Raw genomic sequence first — 20,464 nt, forward strand, 5'->3', positions numbered from 1 at the left:
TACAAACATAACCTTACATAATCACTCGGGACATTGAATTTCTACTTGGATTTGCCTGAAACAACTAATCTAGGCATCTAGTAAGCATCCTAGTCCAGTGGTCCCCAACCTTTTATGCGCCACGAACCGGTTTAATGTCAGACAATATTTTCACGGACCAGCTTTTAAGGTGTTGCGGATAAATACAACAAAAAAAAAATGATGCAACCAAGACAAAAACTGTGGTATTTTGTAAATATGATAATAAACGCGAATTCACTGTGTAATTGTGTACGTTTATTAGCAGCTTCCTCCTGAAATGCACCAACAACATTGAGAGTAAAATCCTCCTCTCTGCCCCTTAATGCTCTCTGGTCGCTATGGTAACGCGTAAATATTTCTTTCAAAATAAGACACACAACTACATCATGGGAAAAGACCCAGGGAAATCGAGTTAACGATAAAAACCCTGAAAACCATAAATTTCATACCCGAGCCTCAACTCTCGCTGCCCGGCACCAAACGACTCACGGACTGGTACCGGTCTGTGGCGCGGGGCTTGGGGACCGCTGCCCTAGTCAGTTGGCTGAAGCAACTCAACTAGCTTCTTTTGCGTAAATGAGTAGCAGCTCTACACTAAAGCCATCCCGTATAGCCAAGCTTCTCACCCACTAACCTAATCTCCAAGGGAGACTCCAGACACCCTTCAGAGGAAGCTTGCATCCATTCTCTTTCTTTTGGTCAATACAAAGAGTTCATGGCCAAGGTGAGGGTGGCAGCGTAGCTTGACCAGTCTCAGACTGGGAACTGGTCCACACTCTGGACAGACTTAAGGGATCCTGTGCTGAAATAGCGCCTGGGATCACTCGGACACATAAACTCCTTCAGCACGATAAGGTGGTGATTTATGGAGGACCTTTCTCTCACTTTATACCTATACCTGAATATCCTGAACAGAGATGTGAAATGTGCTGTGCACAAAATAAATATGTGCACCTTCTAACATGGTTTTACAAATTAATATATAAATACATTTATTAGAATTGGTCAAACTGATAATGCAGAGTTATAGAAACTGTATGGGGTCAATGAGCATGGTGTGATTGACAGTGACTTGCACAGTGTGATAAAGTGTTCACCAAATCCACAGCAAAATCCTTGAACGTTATACTGTACATGTCTATGGACTTGTTATACATGTTCAAGGATTCAGATATGATCGTATTAGGTGATAATGGTATGATAGGGAAAAGAGACACATTACATGCTCTGTGACTGAAGTATCTAGATGGCAGCAATGGTGTGGTTTTTGTGTTGTTTTTTTGTGGTCCCTGGCTCAATACCATTGACTTCTTCTTCTCTGTGGGCCAGTAATTAGTCAGACGATTCGGTGGGCTCTGACTTGTTCAGAGTTCTCTGGGGGATTTCCACTTATTATCTGACCGTGAAGAAACTAAGCTTTACATTCCAGGCACAACAAGTGTCAAACACAATGGACCACCTGGATGAAAATGTAAATTCATTTGTGGACTAGGACAAACACAAGTACGTCTGCACACAATCAATTCAGGCATCTCGCATTCCCTCGCAGACCTTGAATTTTCTCAGCTATTCACACATTATGGTCGTGTTCTGCAAAACACTCACTAAGATGGTGTAGTGGGTTTCGCAGTGTGCAACTAAGACCACTGCTGTGAGATTTTAAGCACTCGGCCACATTAGCGATTACTGTGACAAACAGTGACGGGCCCGGCTTCTCTCTCTTTTTGATTCTCTTTCCCTTGTCTGTTTTTCTCAATTCTCTCCATCCCTTTCTCGCCTTTCCTATTTCCAAATGTGTATTCAATTCCAAGATGGTTTATTGGCATGACAGATAACAATACCATGTTGCCAAGGCAAAATGTTACTTGCATTTTATTTATCTGTCAATCCCTGCCTTTCTATCTCCTTTCCTCCTATTAGGAGTCAGTTTTTCAGCTAGATTTAATTTGCCTAATTGGCGCTGAGGTTGCACAGCGTTGCCAAAACATCTAAACAAATTAAAGTTAACATTATCAAATCATCTTTCTTTCTCAATTTCTGTCAATTTCACCTTCCATCTCACATGTACTGTCTTAGCTTTGGCCCATTTTATCCCCTTTTTCACTTTCCCTTTTTTTCCCCTGTGGATGCCTATAACAGAAGATAGAGTCTGTTAGAGGCTGAATGATGTCTGCCCTAAGCTCTGGATTCAGACGTCAGTTTAAATAACTATCTAGGATGTAGGGAAGGAGAAGGCACTGCGGTGCTTTTGGGGGGGGGTGACGGGCAGCCTACATCTGAGGAGGGGACTGACTGTGACCTCTCACCTACCTCATGCAAGCAGACCCATGCTCACTGGCTTATGAAATCCTCTGCGGTGAAAGTGCTCTTTCTTTTTTAACACCTAGTGCTTCTGCCCAGAATGGTGTTGGTCTTGCTGGACATAACCCACGGTTACACTATCACATTCATCTGTTAATTTAGTTTCTGCTGGGATTGTCTAGAATAAAGACTGGAAATAAATGTGCCTTGTGACAAAGACAAATTTTGCCTAGTTACTCAGATTCACCCTAGGCACTTTGAAACAGTAAGCATGTGCCTTTGCGATACCTGCGCTTGTGTTTGACATGTCAATGTGTGCGTTTGCTGTGTAATGTGGCTTGATCCTGCGGCTCGTTTTCTATGATCCTCAGGCACACATGCTGGCAAACAGAGCACACATACTGTGACTCACATGTTGGAGAGCACGTCATCAAGAGGCCTCTGCTCTGTTCTGTCTTCACTCCCCATTACCCACGCCCCCCTGTTGCCTATTTCGCGGATTCTCATTGCACACACACAAATGACACTGGAGCTCTGTAGGCGAGAAGAACTGAGCCATGCCTGAATACTTTCTGCAAACCTGTTTTAGAGTTGAGATATGATAGCCGTGAGTGGCAAGCGGCCAATACAGCCCTGGAGGAAGTAGGATAGTTGGAGGTTTGCTAGAATGGGGTGGAAGTGGGCCACATTAGTGAAAATGAGCAGTATGTCTAAAGTGTCATGGAAAGTCATGTGTTTAAAAACAGGATTAGCTGAACTCCTAACCTTTTTGGTTATTTTAACTGTTGCAAACCTAGTGATGGAGACAAGAACTGTTTTTGGTTTTGTGTTTTTTTTTCTTTTCGCCTGACAAACTAGAGTGTTGTATTTTGGAGGATGTGAGTGTGTGTGGTAGCAGTCAAGTGGATCATGCCACCACACAAACAACTGGAGGAAGAGGACTTTTTAATTTTTCTTGAGCACACACACAAACACTCCAGTCTGTGGAGATAAAGGAGGAATTAATCTCTCTGATAATGTTGCTTTCCGGCTTCCACATCATAGTGGGAGAGTACAGAAAAGCAAAGGAGATGGACTGTATACATTTTATAGATTATATGCCATTACAAATATAAAGATTTAAAAACTATGCAAAGACTGGAAATCTGTTAATATATTGCATCTATTGTACACAGCAGTACAGTGAAGGGTTATTGTTTTGATGTGAAGTATTCAATAGGGGACTGGAGTGTACAGGCAACCTGGGAGCCACAACTGTTGTTACCTGGGAGAACAGAGAGTTTTTTCCATTAATTGCCTCCCTGGAGTTATGTTCTGCAGTCACACTGCTTATGGTGCCCAGTGTCATAGTGTGAAAACGGTGATAAGAGAAGCGAGAGAGCGTGACACACCACTGTCTTTCAGGGGGTGTTGAAACACTCATCTCACCCTTCCATCAGGAAGTATTTGACCAAGACTCAAGTTCCTGGTGTTCCCATTGAGGTTTTGTAGACATGTGACTACTAACCATGCGGCATTAACTTCAACATTTTGGACCTGTGACAAAGCAATGTCAAGGTAATAATGCATTTGTTAACCACTGGTCATGAGAGAAACATGGGTATTCCCCAAGCGGTTGCAAGAAGTTGCTGGATGGTTGGTTGGTAGAAGTCACTGGGAAAATGGCTGCTAAAGGCTGAGTCACACAGCCCTACAGACTGGTCAGTAAACCCCTGGCAACCATCTGTTGCTAGGGAAAAATCCATATTCGCCACCTGGTTAGCAAAAACGTACTTGTTATAACTGCTTTGATCGTTTGTGCGGTTGTAATTTGAATGGAGGTGGTGGATTTGTCTGCAAACAGCAGCCAGCTACTCTCTGAGCTCTAGTGAAATTATGAAAAGTGCAACACAAACTGGAACTGTAGACCATTTACCTTCAAAGTAAAAGCTGTGCCTTATGCAACATGCAGCACTTGTTTGCATTGCTGTTTTTCAGGTTTTACTACCCCTTGGCTAGTAGTCGCAGACAAACATGAAAAACTACAGGCAACTGTGGCAATCTGTTAGCAACTAGCAACCAAATCAATTACTAGGACGTGTCTGGTAAAGTAACTTATTTGCAACCAATTTCACCCACCGAGAGCCAGCAGCCTTCAGAATCCTCTGTCAACCAGCTGAAGTACACATTTTATCCTAGCAATTGCTGGTTGTGTCACATCCAACAGGACAGACTACTTTCAAGCAATGGGCACATGATGTCACGTTAGAAACCTCAATAGAAAGGGGAATGTGGGAGCTGTGGAAGATTACCAAAATACCCCAACATCACCATAGCAGCAACAACAGGCAGTCAAGCATACACACATAAACACACGTACATAAAGAAACACAGGGCCAAAGGGGATCTGAGAAAATATGTGAATCAGAAATAAAAGAGCGCAAGAAACAGTGAAAGAAGGTTTAAACAATTGTAAACAGGCAGTTCAAATCATTAAATTAACAAAAATATTTTCCATGAACTTTGTTAGTCATGCATGTACTATTATATTATCATTTCCAACTAGTGTGTAATCATTTACTACTACACTACTAATCCTATGAAAAGCAGAATTGTTTTCAGTTGTGTTTTGCTGCTTAGCTTTGATTGAGGGGCAAAGAGAAACAGCATGCTGTCTTGTCTGGTTGTCCAGCTAATTGTAACAGCATGTTAATGAGACACTAGATTACCCTTATAGCCTTTGACCCTCTGTGGCTACATCACTTCCCTGAAGAAGGCCTGGAAATAATCAGACCTGAACAGATCTTCCCTCGTAGAACCACTTGCTCAGTCTGCTTTCAGTCATATTCCCAATACCCCAGTTAATGTTCATGTCCATCTGGCTGATTTTGCAAATAGCTCATGAAGAGCAAACCAGAGGAGAGACCAACTGTCTTTCAGTCTGTTTTTTTAAAAATAGACTAGAGTGGTAGCTGTAATTTTCTGTCACATGAGGTGAAAGGACCGTGCTCGTCAAAATAAAGTGCATGACATTTGGGTTGAAATGTGAGCTCTTGATTATGGCCTCCAGATTTATCTCCCGCTTCTCCTATGATGGATGGGGCTGAATGATCTACTGGAGGAAATGAACGCAAGACAAATAAGGATCTAAGGACAGAATCAACTCTTTGGCCCGTTTATCTACTATGTGAAGTGGTTGATGAGCCCATATTACTCTGTAAAAAAAATTTGGAGCTACAAACTGACCAAACAGCACTGTCTTACCCTTACAGTCTTGGCACGGGTCCATGCATTTCCATGTGCCTGTGGCTCTTGGCACTAACTCTCACAGAAATTGCATGCAAGTGTATCTCAAGGGGAATAACACAAATACTAGCTTTATTTTAACGCATTGCAAGCAACCTTTTTGACCTGGGTGGTCCAGGCATGATTGGGCTAAAGCACACCATCTGGTAAGATCAGTGATCACTGACTAAACTTATCCAGAAGGTATTCTCAGAAGCACTGAAGAATTAAAGATTTTGACATTATGATATTGAGTGCTTATGTGTAGGACAATGAGATAGAGGTCATAAAACAAGGGCACAAGTGGAGTAATGATCATGTCATTTCTTCAGCTCTGCCTAAAATGGTGCTCATTAATCGTGATGAGTTGCTATGCATCATCTGCTTCTGGCTGTCAGGTGGAAGATGGATAATCCGGAGGTGTTTCACTGTGGCTAAAGTTGGACCACGCTTTGGGGAGATTTATCAGGCCTGTACAAGCAGTCACTGTCTTGGGTGTTAAGGGGATGCCCTGAGGGTGGCTGCCCTTTCTGGCTTTCCAAAAAACAAAACAAAAAAAAGATGAAGACACAAGAGACAAGGTCAAATTAAGTGGCTTTGGTTACATTTATCTTCTATTGGAGGTTAAACAAACCATAGCTACCGATATTGCTCTGTAGTAATGGAAATGCCCTTTTGAAAGAGTCTCAAAGGTGTTGTGTTTAGAGTCTTTAACAGTAATTTGTGGCTTGGTTTAGGTTTTTAATGTACTGTTTGTGCTATGCATTATTCAGCAAGCCTGTTTTCCAAGTTTTAAACCAGGCCATGTGCATTCAGGCTATCTAGCTAACCACAGCTCTGTGTGGAAATAGGACAGTGCTGTGTACTCTCACCAGTTAGACTAACAGACCTAAAAGCTGAAAATGTTCAGGCATGTCATTGCAGGTGGTGTTTGCAAGTTGCATTTTACTTGTAAGTTTTACTTTACTTTGCAAGCTTTATTTTAAAACTTACAAAAATTTAGCCCGGGGCTGTGTAGAGCGATGTCTCCTTTTCAAATTATTCTGCACCAATATTCTAAAAGTCTCACTGCAGTCTGTCATTCTCTCAGATTCTATATTGTACAAAAGAAGATTGAAAACAGATTAACTTCTGGGGTTTTCCTATGAGAGAAATCATACCATCGTACCGTCCAGCATTGTGTCTCATCTCTTAAAATGTTTATTTGAAATAGTTATTACTAAATCAGAATTAATATGTGATTTAGAGTTATTAATGTGTGATGGATATTTAGTAATAACTTATTAGAATTTAATAGTTTGTCATATTTAAATTATTAGCAGATGGAAGTGGTGCTGTTGTTGTTGTCTGTCTTTACCTTTTAGCAGCTATAGTATGGGATTTTCCTTCATTTAATTCAGTGTGGATTTACATATCTACATATAGATATATTTAACTATAGACATAATGCTATCTTTTTGTTTCCTTTCTGCTTTTGAATTCACATATAATATCTAACATGAAACATTTTCTCTCATCCAACTCTTCCCTACCCCATTTTGTTCCCAGGATGGTTCCAAACAGAGGCAGGTGAGGAAGAAAACGGTATCCTTCAGCTCGATGCCGAGCGACCGCAAGATCAACAGCACAGCTGCTTGCATGGCCTTCATGATGGAGGGTTGTGAAATGAAGAAGGTGCGCTCCAACTCGCGTATGTACAACCGCTACTTCCTGCTGGATCCGGACATGCACTGGTTGCGTTGGGAGCCATCCAAGAAAGATTCAGAGAAGGCTAAACTGGAAATCAAGAGCATTAAGGAGGTCCGTTTGGGGAAAAAAACTCCTGTTCTCCGCAGCAATGGCCTCTCTGATCAGTTTCCTGATGAATGCGCTTTCTCGATCATCTATGGGGATAACTACGAGTCCTTAGACTTAGTGGCTAGCACAGCAGATGTTGTCAGCACCTGGGTGATGGGCCTGAGGTATCTGGTGTCTTATGGCCGCCACACTGTGGATATGGTGGAACCGAGTCAGCAAAGTCTACGAACATCTTGGATTGGATCAGTGTTTGAGCTAGCGGATGTGGAAAAGGAAGGACACATAGACCTATTCAGAGCCACCCAGATAATTAAGGGGCTCAACCCTGGAATGAAAGAGTCTAGGATACAACTGAAATTCAAAGAACTCCAGAAAGCTAAAGACCAGTACGGAGAGGCAATTAACTTGGACACTTTTGTTGAGGCCTACTGTGAGCTATGCACACGGCCAGAGATTTTCTTCCTGCTGGTGCAGTTCTCCAGTAACAAGGAATATCTTGACAGCAAAGATCTGATGCTTTTTGTAGAGGTAGAGCAGGGTGTGGAAGGAGTAACAGAGGACATGTGCAGGGATATTGTTCAGAAATTTGAGCCATCTGCTGAAGGCAGGGAGAGAGGCTACCTCTCCATTGACGGTTTTACACACTACCTCCTGTCCTCAGAATGCCACATTTTTGACCCCCAGCACAAACGTGTATGCCAGGATATGACGCAACCTCTTTCCCATTACTACATCAACTCCTCGCATAATGCTTCCCTTCTGGAGGACCATTTCTGGGGTTCGTCAGACATCAGCAGCTACATCCGAGCTCTGAGGATGGGGTGTCGCAGCATTGAAGTAGTTGTATGGGATGGCCCTGATAATGAACCAGTAGTGTATGTGGGCAGTTCGGTAGCCTCACAGCTAGCTTTCTCTAAAGTTCTGGACATTATTAACCAATATGCTTTTGAGAGCTCTGAGTACCCCCTTATTCTCTGCTTAGTGACCCACTGTTGCATTCCCCAGCAGAGGGTCATGGCACAGCACACGAAGAAGATTCTCGGGGACAAGCTGTATATTGACTCACCCAACAAGGAGGAAAACTACCTACCCTCTCCTGAGAAACTCAAAGGTAAAATCCTCCTTAAAGGCAAGAAGCTGCCACCCAGCTGTACTGATGCTGAAGGGGATGTGACAGATGAGGAGGAGGGTCTGGAAATGTCCCAAAGAGTGGGAACTGATGAGAAAGACCAGCTGAATGGCTTGGGCTGTAAGACATTCAGGCTGTGCAGAGAGCTGTCTGATCTTGTATCTCTCTGCAAGTCAGTCCAGTTCAGGGACTTTGAGTTCTCTAAGAGGGAACAAAAGTACTGGGAAATATGTTCCTTCAATGAGGTAGATGCAAACAAGTTTGCTAATGAGTTTCCAGAAGAATTTGTCTGCTATAACAAGCGCTTCCTCTCCAGGGTATATCCCACTCCCATGAGGATTGATGCTAGCAACATGAACCCCCAGGATTTCTGGAAATGTGGCTGCCAGATTGTGGCCATGAACTATCAGACTCCAGGCCTGATGATGGATCTCAACCTAGGGTGGTTCAGGCAGAATGGCAACTGTGGGTATGTTTTACGGCCAGCCATTATGAGGGCGGAGGTGTCCTACTTTAGTGCCAATGCTCGGGACTCCCTTCCAGGAGTGTCTGCACAGCTTCTTCACATCAAAGTCATCAGTGGGCAGAATCTTCCCAAGCCTCGTGGTTCTGCTGCTAAAGGGGATGTGGTGGAGCCCTACATATATGTGGAGATACATGGCATACCAGCTGACTGTGCTGAGCAAAGAACCAAGACTGTGTCTCAGAATGGTGACAACCCTATTTTTGATGAGAGTTTTGAATTCCAGATTAATTTACCTGAACTTGCAGTACTGCGTTTTGTGGTTCTAGACGATGACTACATCGGAGATGAGTTCATTGGCCAGTACACCATCCCATTTGAGTGCCTACAGCCAGGCTATAGGCATGTCCCTCTGCAGTCTCTTACAGGAGAGTTCTTACCCAACACGACCTTGTTTGTTCACGTGGCCATCACTAACAGACGTGGTGGAGGAAAGGGTCATAAGAGGGGTATATCTGTCAGGAAGAGTAGGAAGGCCCGGGAGTACACCACAACCAAGACCACAGGAATCAAAGTAGTGGATGAGCTCTTCAGAGCTTCCACCCAGCCTCTCAGGGAGGCCACAGACCTCAGAGAAAATGTGCAGGTAAGGAACTACATACTAAGAAAATATTAAGTTACAGTTCAGAAACTGGCTTCTCAGTCTATAGATGGTTGGGGTGGGGTTTGTGGATGTGCTCTGCATATTCCCCCATCACTTCCTTTTGATTTAAAAGAAAAGTACAATGAAAAAACTGCCATATATACAGTTAAGCCCATAATTATTCATACCCCTGGCAAATTTTGACTTAAAGTTACTTTTATTCAACTAGCAAGTAATTTTTTGACTGGAAATGACACAGGCATCTCACAAAAGATAATAAGATGATGTACAAGACGCATCATTGTGGAAAAAAAATATTTCTCAGCTTTTATTTACATTTGAGCAAAAAGTATCATGTCCAGAATTATTCATACCCTTTATAAACTGTCACAGTCTCTGGGAAAATCCAAAGTTCCATACCATTCCAAATAGTCAAAGCTGTTCTAAAGCATCCTAATTACCCTGATTAATTGGAAATAGCTGTTTTGATCAACTCAACAGGTGAAAAACAGCAGCTCTCTGCAGGTGGTCTGTGGACATTCATGGCTAAGACAAAGGAACTCAGTGAGGACCTGCAGCTGTGCATTGTGGCTGCTCACAAGTGAGGAATGGGCTACAAGGCCATATCCAAATGTTTTCAAGTTCCAGTGGCTACAGTGCAAAGTATTATTAAAAAATACAAGATGTTCCGCACTGTGGAAACTCTCAGAGGACGTTGTCGGAAGCCAAAAGTGAAACCTGTGCTGGCCAGGAGAATAGTGAGAGAGGTGAAAAAGAATCCAAGGATCACCACCAAGGCCATTCTGGTGAATCTGGGCTCTGCTGGTGGCAATGTCTCAAGGCAGACAGTCCAACGGACACTGTTGGGTTCCACGGATGCAGACCAAGGAAAACGCCACTTCTCCAGGCACTTCTAAGGCATGCAAAAGCTCATTTGGCCTTTGCAAATGCTCATCTGGACAAAGAAGAAGATTTCTGGTCTTCAGTGTTATGGTCAGATGAAACAAAAATTGAATTATTTGGTCACAATGATGTTGCCTTCATTTGGCATAAAAATGGAGAAGCCTTCAACCCAAAGAACACCATCCCCACTGTCAAACATGGTGGTGGGAACCTAATGCTTTGGGGGTGGTTTTTTAGCCAATGGACCAGGGAACCTAATCACAGTAAACAGCACCATGAAAAAAGAGCAATACATGAAGATTCTCAACAACAACATCAGGCAGTCTGCAGAAAAACTTGGCCTTGGGAACCAGTGGACATTTTAGCACGACAATGACCCAAAACATACAGCAAACGTGGTGAAGAAATGGTTAGCAGACAACAACATTAACGTTTTGCAGTGGCCTAGCCAGAGTCCCGACTTGAATCCAATTGAGAATCTGTGGAGGGAGCTAAAGATCAGGGTGATGGCAAGAAGACCCTCCAACCTGAAAGATTTGGAGCTCATTGCTAAAGATGAATGGGCAAAAATGCCTGTGGAGACATGCAAAAAGCTGGTCTGCAATTACAGGAAGCGTTTGATTGCTGTAATAGCCAATAAAGGCTTTTCTATTGATTATTGAGAAGGGTATGAATAATTCTGGACATGATACTTTTTGCTAAAATATAAATAAAACCTGAGAAATATTTTTTTCCACAATGATGCCTCTTGTACATCGTCTTATTATCTTTGGGGAGACACCTGTGTCATTTCTGCTCAAAAAAGAACTTGCTTGTTGAACAAAAGTAACTTTAAGTCAAAATTTGCCAGGGGTATGAATAATTATGGGCTTAACTGTATGTGATTCCACAGTACAGATCACTAGAACATCAAATTCAGATATGATTTTCTTTGGTAATATGATATTTAAACTGGCTTATATAATGCAACATAGGGTAAAGACAGCATAAGAGTAGTTTATTTTTTTAAGTTTACCAGTTTTTTCTAAACATTTTACCTAGATTTTGAGGCTATAAAACAAGCTGATAATATTTACTAACCTTTTTTGGCCATTTAATTAATAATTTGTGTAATATCAAGGCTTTCAAAATAAATTTACATAATATTTTATTGCATCCATAGCAATAAAAGCCATTGTAAATGTTTCGCATTGTACTTAGTTCACTTGCTATTGTGGACAGAGGCTTGTCACTAATTGTGCTCTATTAATGTAATAAAAGAAAGGGGCAATAAAGCGACATTGGTGTACAATTCTAAAGTTTATGAATAGTGTAATCATTAATGAGGGACAATTACTGCCCCAGGATGACGAGTGGGTTGCTAGGCACTTAGTGCAGTATTTTAATGCTCCTCTCAGCTCAAATGAAGATTTGTAAGCACTGATGAGCAACAGCACGGGCCTTTCAGTGTCTTTGTTGGTGGTCATTAATATATGGTGTGTGGCGACTGCAGAGTGGCATAAATGCTTGTGCCATTTGTGCTGTCTACAAATTATAATTCAACTAGAGCTGGCTAGAGTTGTTTTGTTGTTGTGTGTGTTCTTAAGTTGTTAGTTTACGGCGGCAGCCTCTTGTTGTGTTTGAAGAAGGTCGTTTTTGTACACTGCTGAAACGGCTCCAACAACAGTGTTCTATCTTCCACTAAAAAGTAGATTTTTAAGTGAAAGAAAAGACTAAAATGAATAAATATATGCATGTTTGTTCTTCTTACTTGCCTATTGATCATATGTGTAAAGGAGCCCATGACTGGAGAGAAATGAGAGATTTAATCTTTTCCTCAAAGTCTAGTTTTAAAACATTACTGTAAATCACTTTACACACTTGTGCACATGGAACAAAGTAGTGATATTTTCTTTGTTAACAAAATGTTAAGTTTCTGGACTTTTTTCAAGGATAGCTGCATAGGCAGAGATTATCCTCGCTAACTTCTGATGGAAACTCAGTCATTTTGTTCTATAAGCCGGCCTGAAATATGACAGAAGCGGCTCAGTTCAGAGAAGAGCCTCCAGGCATAGTCTTAGTAGGCTTTTAAGGGGTAAAAAGTTAGGTCTTCAATACACTTGACTTGCTGTATAACTGGTGAATTTTTATAGCGGCAGACTTGACTGAATCAAATATGTAATGATGATGGGTTTTTTATAAGTAGAAATAAAATTTCGAGGTGCGTGCAGCACATCGCTTCTACGTATCATGATCATGAGGTCTGTTTGTCTTCAGATAGCAGCAACCTCAGTCTAATGGTAAAGCAAACAAAAGACAGACTGAACTAAATTAGCAGAGATGTAATGATGATTAGAGATCCCGTGGCATGCAGTCATGCATTTTTTTGTTGTGGAAATGGGCATGTTCTGAAAAAGGGCTTCATTATTCCTATTAGCACAGGAGAAAATATGTTTGTGTTCTAGGGTGAAACTGATCCTGTGATGCAGAAGAGGAATAATAGGAAAGTACGGTATTTCCTTTTTTTCAAAATTAAGTTAAACCTGTTAATACAAGCAGTTAGTCAGCACCACTGACTGAAATAAACGAATAAATAAAAAAATCCCCAGCCTGACAAAACATTTTGACATGTGGCATAATCACATGTTTTTCTTTTTGGCATGAACCAAAACCTTGAGTTTGTCATAAGGTCCTCTTAATCTTTACTTTGATGTCTGTCAGCAGAAATTATTAATAAGTCATGAAATATGGCCAAATCTGTCTTATAAATCTCTGACAGCCTAATAAATATTCTTACTTTTGTAAGAGTCAAATAAAATTACTAATGCAGATTAAGTATTTCGTTGCAGGCATGCCATGTGTCACAGTTAAGACCCTACAGACTCTGTTCTGTAGCTATGATTCATCTCTCATAACAAATGGCTTTAGCATTTTAATTTATAAGGCTTCATGAAAAATGCTTGGTGGTTGAAAGTGAACGTGTGTTCAGCTGATGCGATCGTGTTGGCACCTCTTATTAAACCACATTTTCCTCTGGTTTGAAATGTAAATACGCCTTTTTGAAACGAAGAGATAAAAGTTGATGAAATAGATGAAAGAGGTGAAGTTATGAGGGAGGCTTTAAAGAGAACAAATAAAGGTGTTTTTAGAATGAGGCATATTGCCTTTTAAATGTAAAATAATGGACAAATGGGAAGGGCTTGTACAGACCAGCTGCAGAGAGAGCGGTTCTGTGGATCTGGAGACAGCTGAATGAAAGGATCTGTGGCCAAAAACCCAAAGGCGACAACTAGACACTCTTTAAAAAACACATCTGTTGTACTCAGTGCGCACACACGCTTATTTTTTAAATATATTAAGCAAAATGAATTATTTGATTGCTTTCATTCTTTCAAATAAAAAGCATTATTTCACCTCATTTAGCTCTTCTAAGACTCCTTCATCCTTAAGCTGCAAAGCTTCCAGGTGTTCTGCTTTGAATAACAAAGGAACAAGAAGTAAATTTGAATATTAAAAAGACTAAGGGAATCCATGAACATTGACCAGTGGGCTATTATAATAAGTTGGCATTTTTAATATGTGGATCTATCTACGCAGCAGATTAATTACTTCTGCGGGAGACTTGAATAAAGTCCTTTTCTGAGTGCTGCTGCCCGTGAATGTTATAAAGTGTTGATGGATGAGAACTGCTGCCAGCCGGGATTTTCTTTTTATTTGCTGAAAATCATGTGGGCCATCATTGGCGCGTTCACCATCACTTAGTGCTGCGGGCAAGAGAGAAGAGAGTTATTCAGAGATAGAAGCAGAAAGAGAGACAGAAAAGGGCAAACTGAAACAAAAGCAAGGTCCTAACTGGACACAGAGCTCCCATTTGGGAAATGCTGGAAGAGGAACAAAGTGGGGAAGGGAGTAATTAAAAACACAAGCCTCTCATTGGGTTTTGTAACACCATGGCTTGGAAAGACTGCGGCTTTTATTGCTCAACAATTATCAAAAAACATTTACTCGTGTCGTCCCAAGCACACATGCGAGGAATTATACAAAACATAATGAATGTTAATAACTTTAGCTCAGACCACACTGAGACATAAACACATGCAGCCACACATGCTGATCGTTCAGGCACACGCATAATCACACAGTGGTTTTTAATCAAGAGCCCCAGAGCTGTCCCACTTCCACCATTGTTTTTCTCTGTAGCTGTGCTCAGCGGTCCAAGGGGTGTTAACCGTGTATGGTGCTCAGCATACAGATCCTGTGTCCCCTGACCACACTCTTTGTCTACAGTAAGGTTGGGCCTCCCAGTGACAACACGTCCTCTAACGTATGGGGATTTTTCTGCAGGCCTAGCCCAGGGAGACAGCTGGTTTCCCAAGCAGCAGACTCCACTATGTGGACTGATTTCCAAACACCGACACCAGCTTGTTTTCTCTAAACTGTTTTTTTGCTCTCTCATATTCTCTCTTTCGTCACTAAATTTTAACACCTTTTAGTTTTCTCAGTGTTTCTCATTAACTGTCTCTCCTTTTTTTTGCTTTTTCAGTTACTCATGCTTCAAACATGACTGTTTGTCCACACTCCTTCCCTTTCTCCGTCCCTTTCTCTTCTCTCACCTCACTCGTTCTCAAGGATAAGGTCTGCTTGCTTAAATTCCCATGCAAGCAAAAGAAGAAATTAGAGTATGTGCTTACTAAATGTTTATGTTAGATGGGTTCTTTTTGAGGAATTAGTAAGCAGATTCAGTATTAGGTTGCAAATAAATTCCATGACTATAAACACATTTCAGTTTTATTTAAGGTGTTATTGACAGCTGTGCAGAATTCTGTATTTTGTTTTAGTTAACTGTACAAGCAAGTACCTGTAAGACACTAAAAAAGGCAAAATTACCCAAGGTTTTTAAAGATTTGGCTGGAAACAAGCCTTGTCGACTTACTACAGTGACACATACTGATCAATGGGAGTACTTCAAGATTCAGTATCATCCTCAAGGCCTCTTGAATCTGTGACAAGAAGGCGACTGAGGTTTGGATCACGCTCAGTCGTCAGTGATAGCCATGCAAACATGATTTGCTGAGATAGAGATTTTAGATGATTTATTTTTGAGCAGACTGATATTATAGGAAGTGGGAATAATTTTAGGGTCATCTTGGTCATCAAGAAAAACACTGTGCTGATTTATCTTGTTTCTAATCAGGCGAGAAACTCACAACTCTCTTTATTAAATCTCTTTACTTAAACTGATCCGAAAAAGTAGTTGTATTCTATTAGGACAACTATGACGTCATCAGTCACCAAGTGCAATATATCAACAGGAATTTTCCTTAGCTGGATACATTGGCAGTTGAGATAAACACTGCAGTAGCTATTCTGAGACCAATGACATACAAGGGCACAGAATGCTGTTTATAGAATATTTATGTTTATTGATTTATTTGTAGTTTAACATTAACTTTTAATTAATGGAGGATCTTGAAATTAAGAACAATGCCCACACAAATGTGTCACACAGTCTTTTTTATGTCCACCATTTGTACCTGTTTATAACCAGATTCCTATTTTCTCATGTGGGTGCTTTCTTCCCAGAATGCAATGGTGTCCTTCAAGGAGCTCTGTGGTCTGACCCCTGCAGCCAACATGAAGCAGTGTATCTTGACGGTGTCTACATGGCTGATGAACAGCGAGAGATCGCTGAGGGTAACTGTGGACCTGAGCGAGACCTATCCCACCATGGAAGCTCAGGGTGTTGTGCCTGAGCTGCTGCGCAAAGTACTGAACGCCTATGACATGGTAAAAAAACAAACAAACAAAAAAAAACCCAGCACACACAGACAAGAGTGAATGCCACAGCCTTTGACGCTGTCAGGCAAACAAATGCGTTAATAATACAGATATGCGTAAATGTTATGTGAATGGATCTGAATTTTGCACTGGAAGTACTTTTGTGTTTTCCTTTTAATTTCAGTTGTTCAAATTCAGTTCACACAAACATTCAGACACACTTGATTACATTTCGCGCTGCGTGTGTGATGAGAGACAGTAACACCTGTCCTTTATCGTGCAGCATCCAAGTAAATATCGATTTGGGGTAAAGATGAGATCTCAAAGCATAAAGCCTTCAAGTGTAACAACAAAGTCTGCGCTGGGATGATGTGATTTGCATTTCTTGCCCCGTGCAGATTTTCATACATGCTCTGCTTACAAAGGTAAACTAGAAAAAAAGGCAAAGCAGAGAGTAAACTTGTTCCCTGCCTTATTGCCTGATTGCTTAACATTGCATGCGTTAACACAGCTGGTTGAGTCATACACGGCTTCTAAACATGGCTCAAACCAGCTCAATGACCAGCCGGATTGTATAGCTTCAGCTACTCATTGTATTATTTCACACGTCCTTCTCTGTCTTGCCTCCTCTCTTGCAAGAAAACCATATTTTTCACCCACTCGACATTGGCTGTGCTCAGAAAGGGGGTTGGAGGACGCTGTCTGTAATTAGTCATCACCCGCTGTTTGTCCTCCCCTCCTCTCTTGTGAGACTTAGTGGGAGCTGATGAAGTGAACGAGTGGTGAGGAAAAGGTTGTAGCATGCACACTGCTCAGGTCAACAGCGCTCCTGCTGTTGACACCTACAGATGCACGCAGACATCAGAAAGAGCACAGGGCACAGCTCCACGTACAGTATAGTCTGCTTTGGCTTCACAGCAGGAGGCTTGGTCCTATCAAACCAACTTTCCAGTCTACCTACAAAAAGGTTTTTGGGGAAGAAGCTAAAAAACAGGCCCCAACTCTCATTGTCCATTGTCCATTGTAAATATGTAAGAAAAAATTGTTTATGTTTCTGTTCTGTGTCCTGTGTACTGTTTGTTTGTATATGTGTCTTTCTGGCTGCTGTTACAACCAAATTTCCCCTTGTGGGACAATTAAAGGATTATTCTATTCTATTCTTCTATTCTATTCATGTTTCTCATGTTTAATGTTCATTATTCTCCCTGTTTCTCTCTCTCGTGACAAATCCTGTCACCTTCCCCGATTTATTTCCCAGTGTTTTTTCTAGCACTTGTAATTGTTCTGTTAATTGTGTTATCTTAGAGGTTTGCGGTTCTACAGCAGATACCCAAGGTCTAAGGAGCTAATAAAATGTTGGATGCTCAGTAACCTATAGTCTTGTCCCGAAGCTTGGGGCTTGGCAGCTGTGTTTGCTTCTCTGAGATTGGCTTGTTGCCACACTCCCTGCTGAAGAACAGAGGACTTAGTGTGTGCGTGTGTGCGTGTGTGTTGTTTGTAAATGCTTGTAACTTCAAGAGAGCATGGCTGCCAACACAAGGCCGTTTACTGTATAATTTCAGATTGTAGTTCATGTCCCGAGTCACCCACAATTGGGTCAGTGTGAGCTACTTACAAGACCAGAGTGTAATGCAGCTTAGAGATATGTTGCATATCTTTTCACTTTTGTAAATGTCCATGAAATTAACAGTACTAACTCCAGTCTATGGGGTTTTGTGAAGATTTTTCATTTAGAAATATAGATTGATTACATATTATACATGAACATTTTTTCTATTTCTACTGTAATCTTAAACCATACTCATAATGACATTTTTGTCCCAAATGACTTCCCATTGCATAATTTCTGCATTTAAACTAGTTTTCTTGAAAAGATCAAAACAAGAAGAGGCATGTGCATGCACACAAACACACACACACACATTATGAGAGTCCACTTCCTGTCTCCCACAGGAGTGTGAAACTTCATTAGCCTCCTCCTCTGTGCTGTAGCGATAGTCCAGCTGCTCCTCATCAGCACTGTGGTGTGATGTCTATGGCTTAGAGTATAACTTTTCCATTAATAATACTGATACTAACAGAGAGAGCTGTCTAAAGCATGTTTTGTTAGATAATTAGGAAATAATGTCTGCTTTAAGACTCATTAACCGCTGACATACCAAACACGTTGCTTGCAAGTACATTCGTCTCGTGAATTTTACCTAACTTACTTATATAATTGCATAAAAGACAAAGGAAATCTCAGCCTTGTTGTTTAGATGCCCAATTAATTGAAAAGAATTTTCTGATTATGATCTTACCAGAATTAATCTAGTCAGACGTTTACATGGCAGCTTTGTTGCCTTAATTGGGTTAGGCTGAATTGTTATTGTCCCTGTAAACGTAGCAATTACGAGCTCATTCCAAATACTTCAAACTGAGCCCTGACTGAGGGGATCAAATCTGTTATAAATGAACAAAAACAATGTGGCAGGAAAGACAACTCTAAATTTTTTTGGAGCATTTCCCTCTTAGCATTTTTATTTGTTCTCATCTTTATATTCATTGATTAACCACAGCATTAAAACCACTAACCTGCCAAAATAGCTCTGGCATAAGCTACCTCAGGGGACGACAGGCACTGTAACGTTGGCAGTCCATCCTGTTGCTTAGAGCCCTGTATTACGAAGCATACCCAGAGTATCTTTCCGTTATCTGGATTCACTTACCCTAATACTGGCAATTGGGATAAGCAGTCACTCAAAGCTGGTTATCAACTCGTTAAGTTAACCCAACATTTCCCCCCCGCTCGTTCACATGAAAGGAGTGTTGTCAGCATATGATCAATCACAGACATGGAGGAGTATATTAAAAAGTAGAGCATCTGATTTTACAAAGGAAGATAAAACTATACCACAGAAAAATATGCAGCTTTTAAACACATATTACAGTTTGAAAGTAACACAGCTGCTGCGGACAAAGCGGCGGTGTGAGCGTGTGTGAGAGTAAAAGCACTGTAGAGTAAATATAATGTAGTGCTGAAAGTGTGTGCTTTGAAGACTGTAAAGAAAGCTGGCAAAAATGCTGACTTTGTAATTTAACAGACTTATCAGTATCATAGCTCTATCATTAAAACCTTCCTGTCGTGTTCGACTCAAATCTTTACAACTTACAACTTTACAACTTAAAACACTCATAAATATTGTGTTTTACATCTGATTGCCTCAAGGCCTTATGACATCCTCCACACTATGCACTTGAACATATGAAAGTGATGAGCACCTCTTTCATTGAATTTTGAGTGTTTATATCAACCTAGTTACATCTGCTGTGTTCCCGATCAAAAGTGAGCGCCATAGGAAATGAATGGGAATCCACTCGACCCCCCACCCCAACCCCATTGGCCCCTGACCCCCTGAATGGCCCACTGAATGACCAAATGAAAGACCCACTGAACGACCCACTGAATGACCCACTGAACGGCCCACTGAATGACCCATTGAACTGAATTTGGTGGTGAAAAATGTTTGTTATGCTAATTTAAGAGCTTTTAAAACTGACCGGTCAATTTTGACTGGGAACACTAAAGTAAGAATCTGATGGACTATAATTGTGTACTTCATTAAGTTATTGTTTAAAGGACAGTTTTGGTTTTTATTCTTTCCTTACATCCAATGTGGACAAAGCCATCAACAACTGAGGTGACTAGCAAACAGCTTGCTAGCTAGCCGATGCCTACCTGCTTCTTTCTGCTGTAAATCTTAATGTGTTTCTTATAAGGACTGATTCACTTTTAGAACCACCTTCAAGTGGCATTTCGAGGAACTGCAATTTTTGGGGGTTCTTCCAGTGTGGTTTCCCAAGCGGGGGTTGCGGTCTCTGAGCTCCGTGGATTAGGCTTGTTCTGGCACATCCCTCTAATGCTTGATTGGATTGGGATCTGGGGAGTGTCGAAGCTGAATGAATTCCTTGAGCTCTTTTTCATGTTCCTTGCACTGATCCAAGGAACATTGTCCTCGCTCGTCGGGGGGCGGGGATGTCGTGTTGTGTTGGAGATTGCCTTTGCCTTAGGAGTTGAGGGTAGTAATATCCACATGAATGCAAATAATCCAAGGTTTAGATGATCGAGTTTATTCACTCTGTAATTGCTTTTAATGGTGATTTTTTTCCATATTGGGAGGCCCTGGTAGGGCATTAAGGTGTTCTA

The 20,464-nt window shown here is 41.2% G+C and overlaps 1 protein-coding gene across 1 annotated transcript in view; it reads left to right on the top strand.

Moving 5' to 3' along the window:
* plcl5 (phospholipase C like 5) overlaps positions 1–20,464 on the top strand; it is a 65,760-nt gene that overhangs the window by 31,377 nt on the left and 13,919 nt on the right. Inside the window, exons 2-3 of the mRNA XM_003442159.5 lie at positions 7,135–9,621; positions 16,084–16,287. Coding sequence (XP_003442207.1) covers positions 7,135–9,621; positions 16,084–16,287 — 2,691 coding nt within the window. The remainder of the gene's footprint in view (positions 1–7,134; positions 9,622–16,083; positions 16,288–20,464) is intronic.

This window comes from Oreochromis niloticus, linkage group LG4, assembly GCF_001858045.2.
Source record: "Oreochromis niloticus isolate F11D_XX linkage group LG4, O_niloticus_UMD_NMBU, whole genome shotgun sequence".
Taxonomy (NCBI): Eukaryota; Metazoa; Chordata; class Actinopteri; order Cichliformes; family Cichlidae; genus Oreochromis; species Oreochromis niloticus.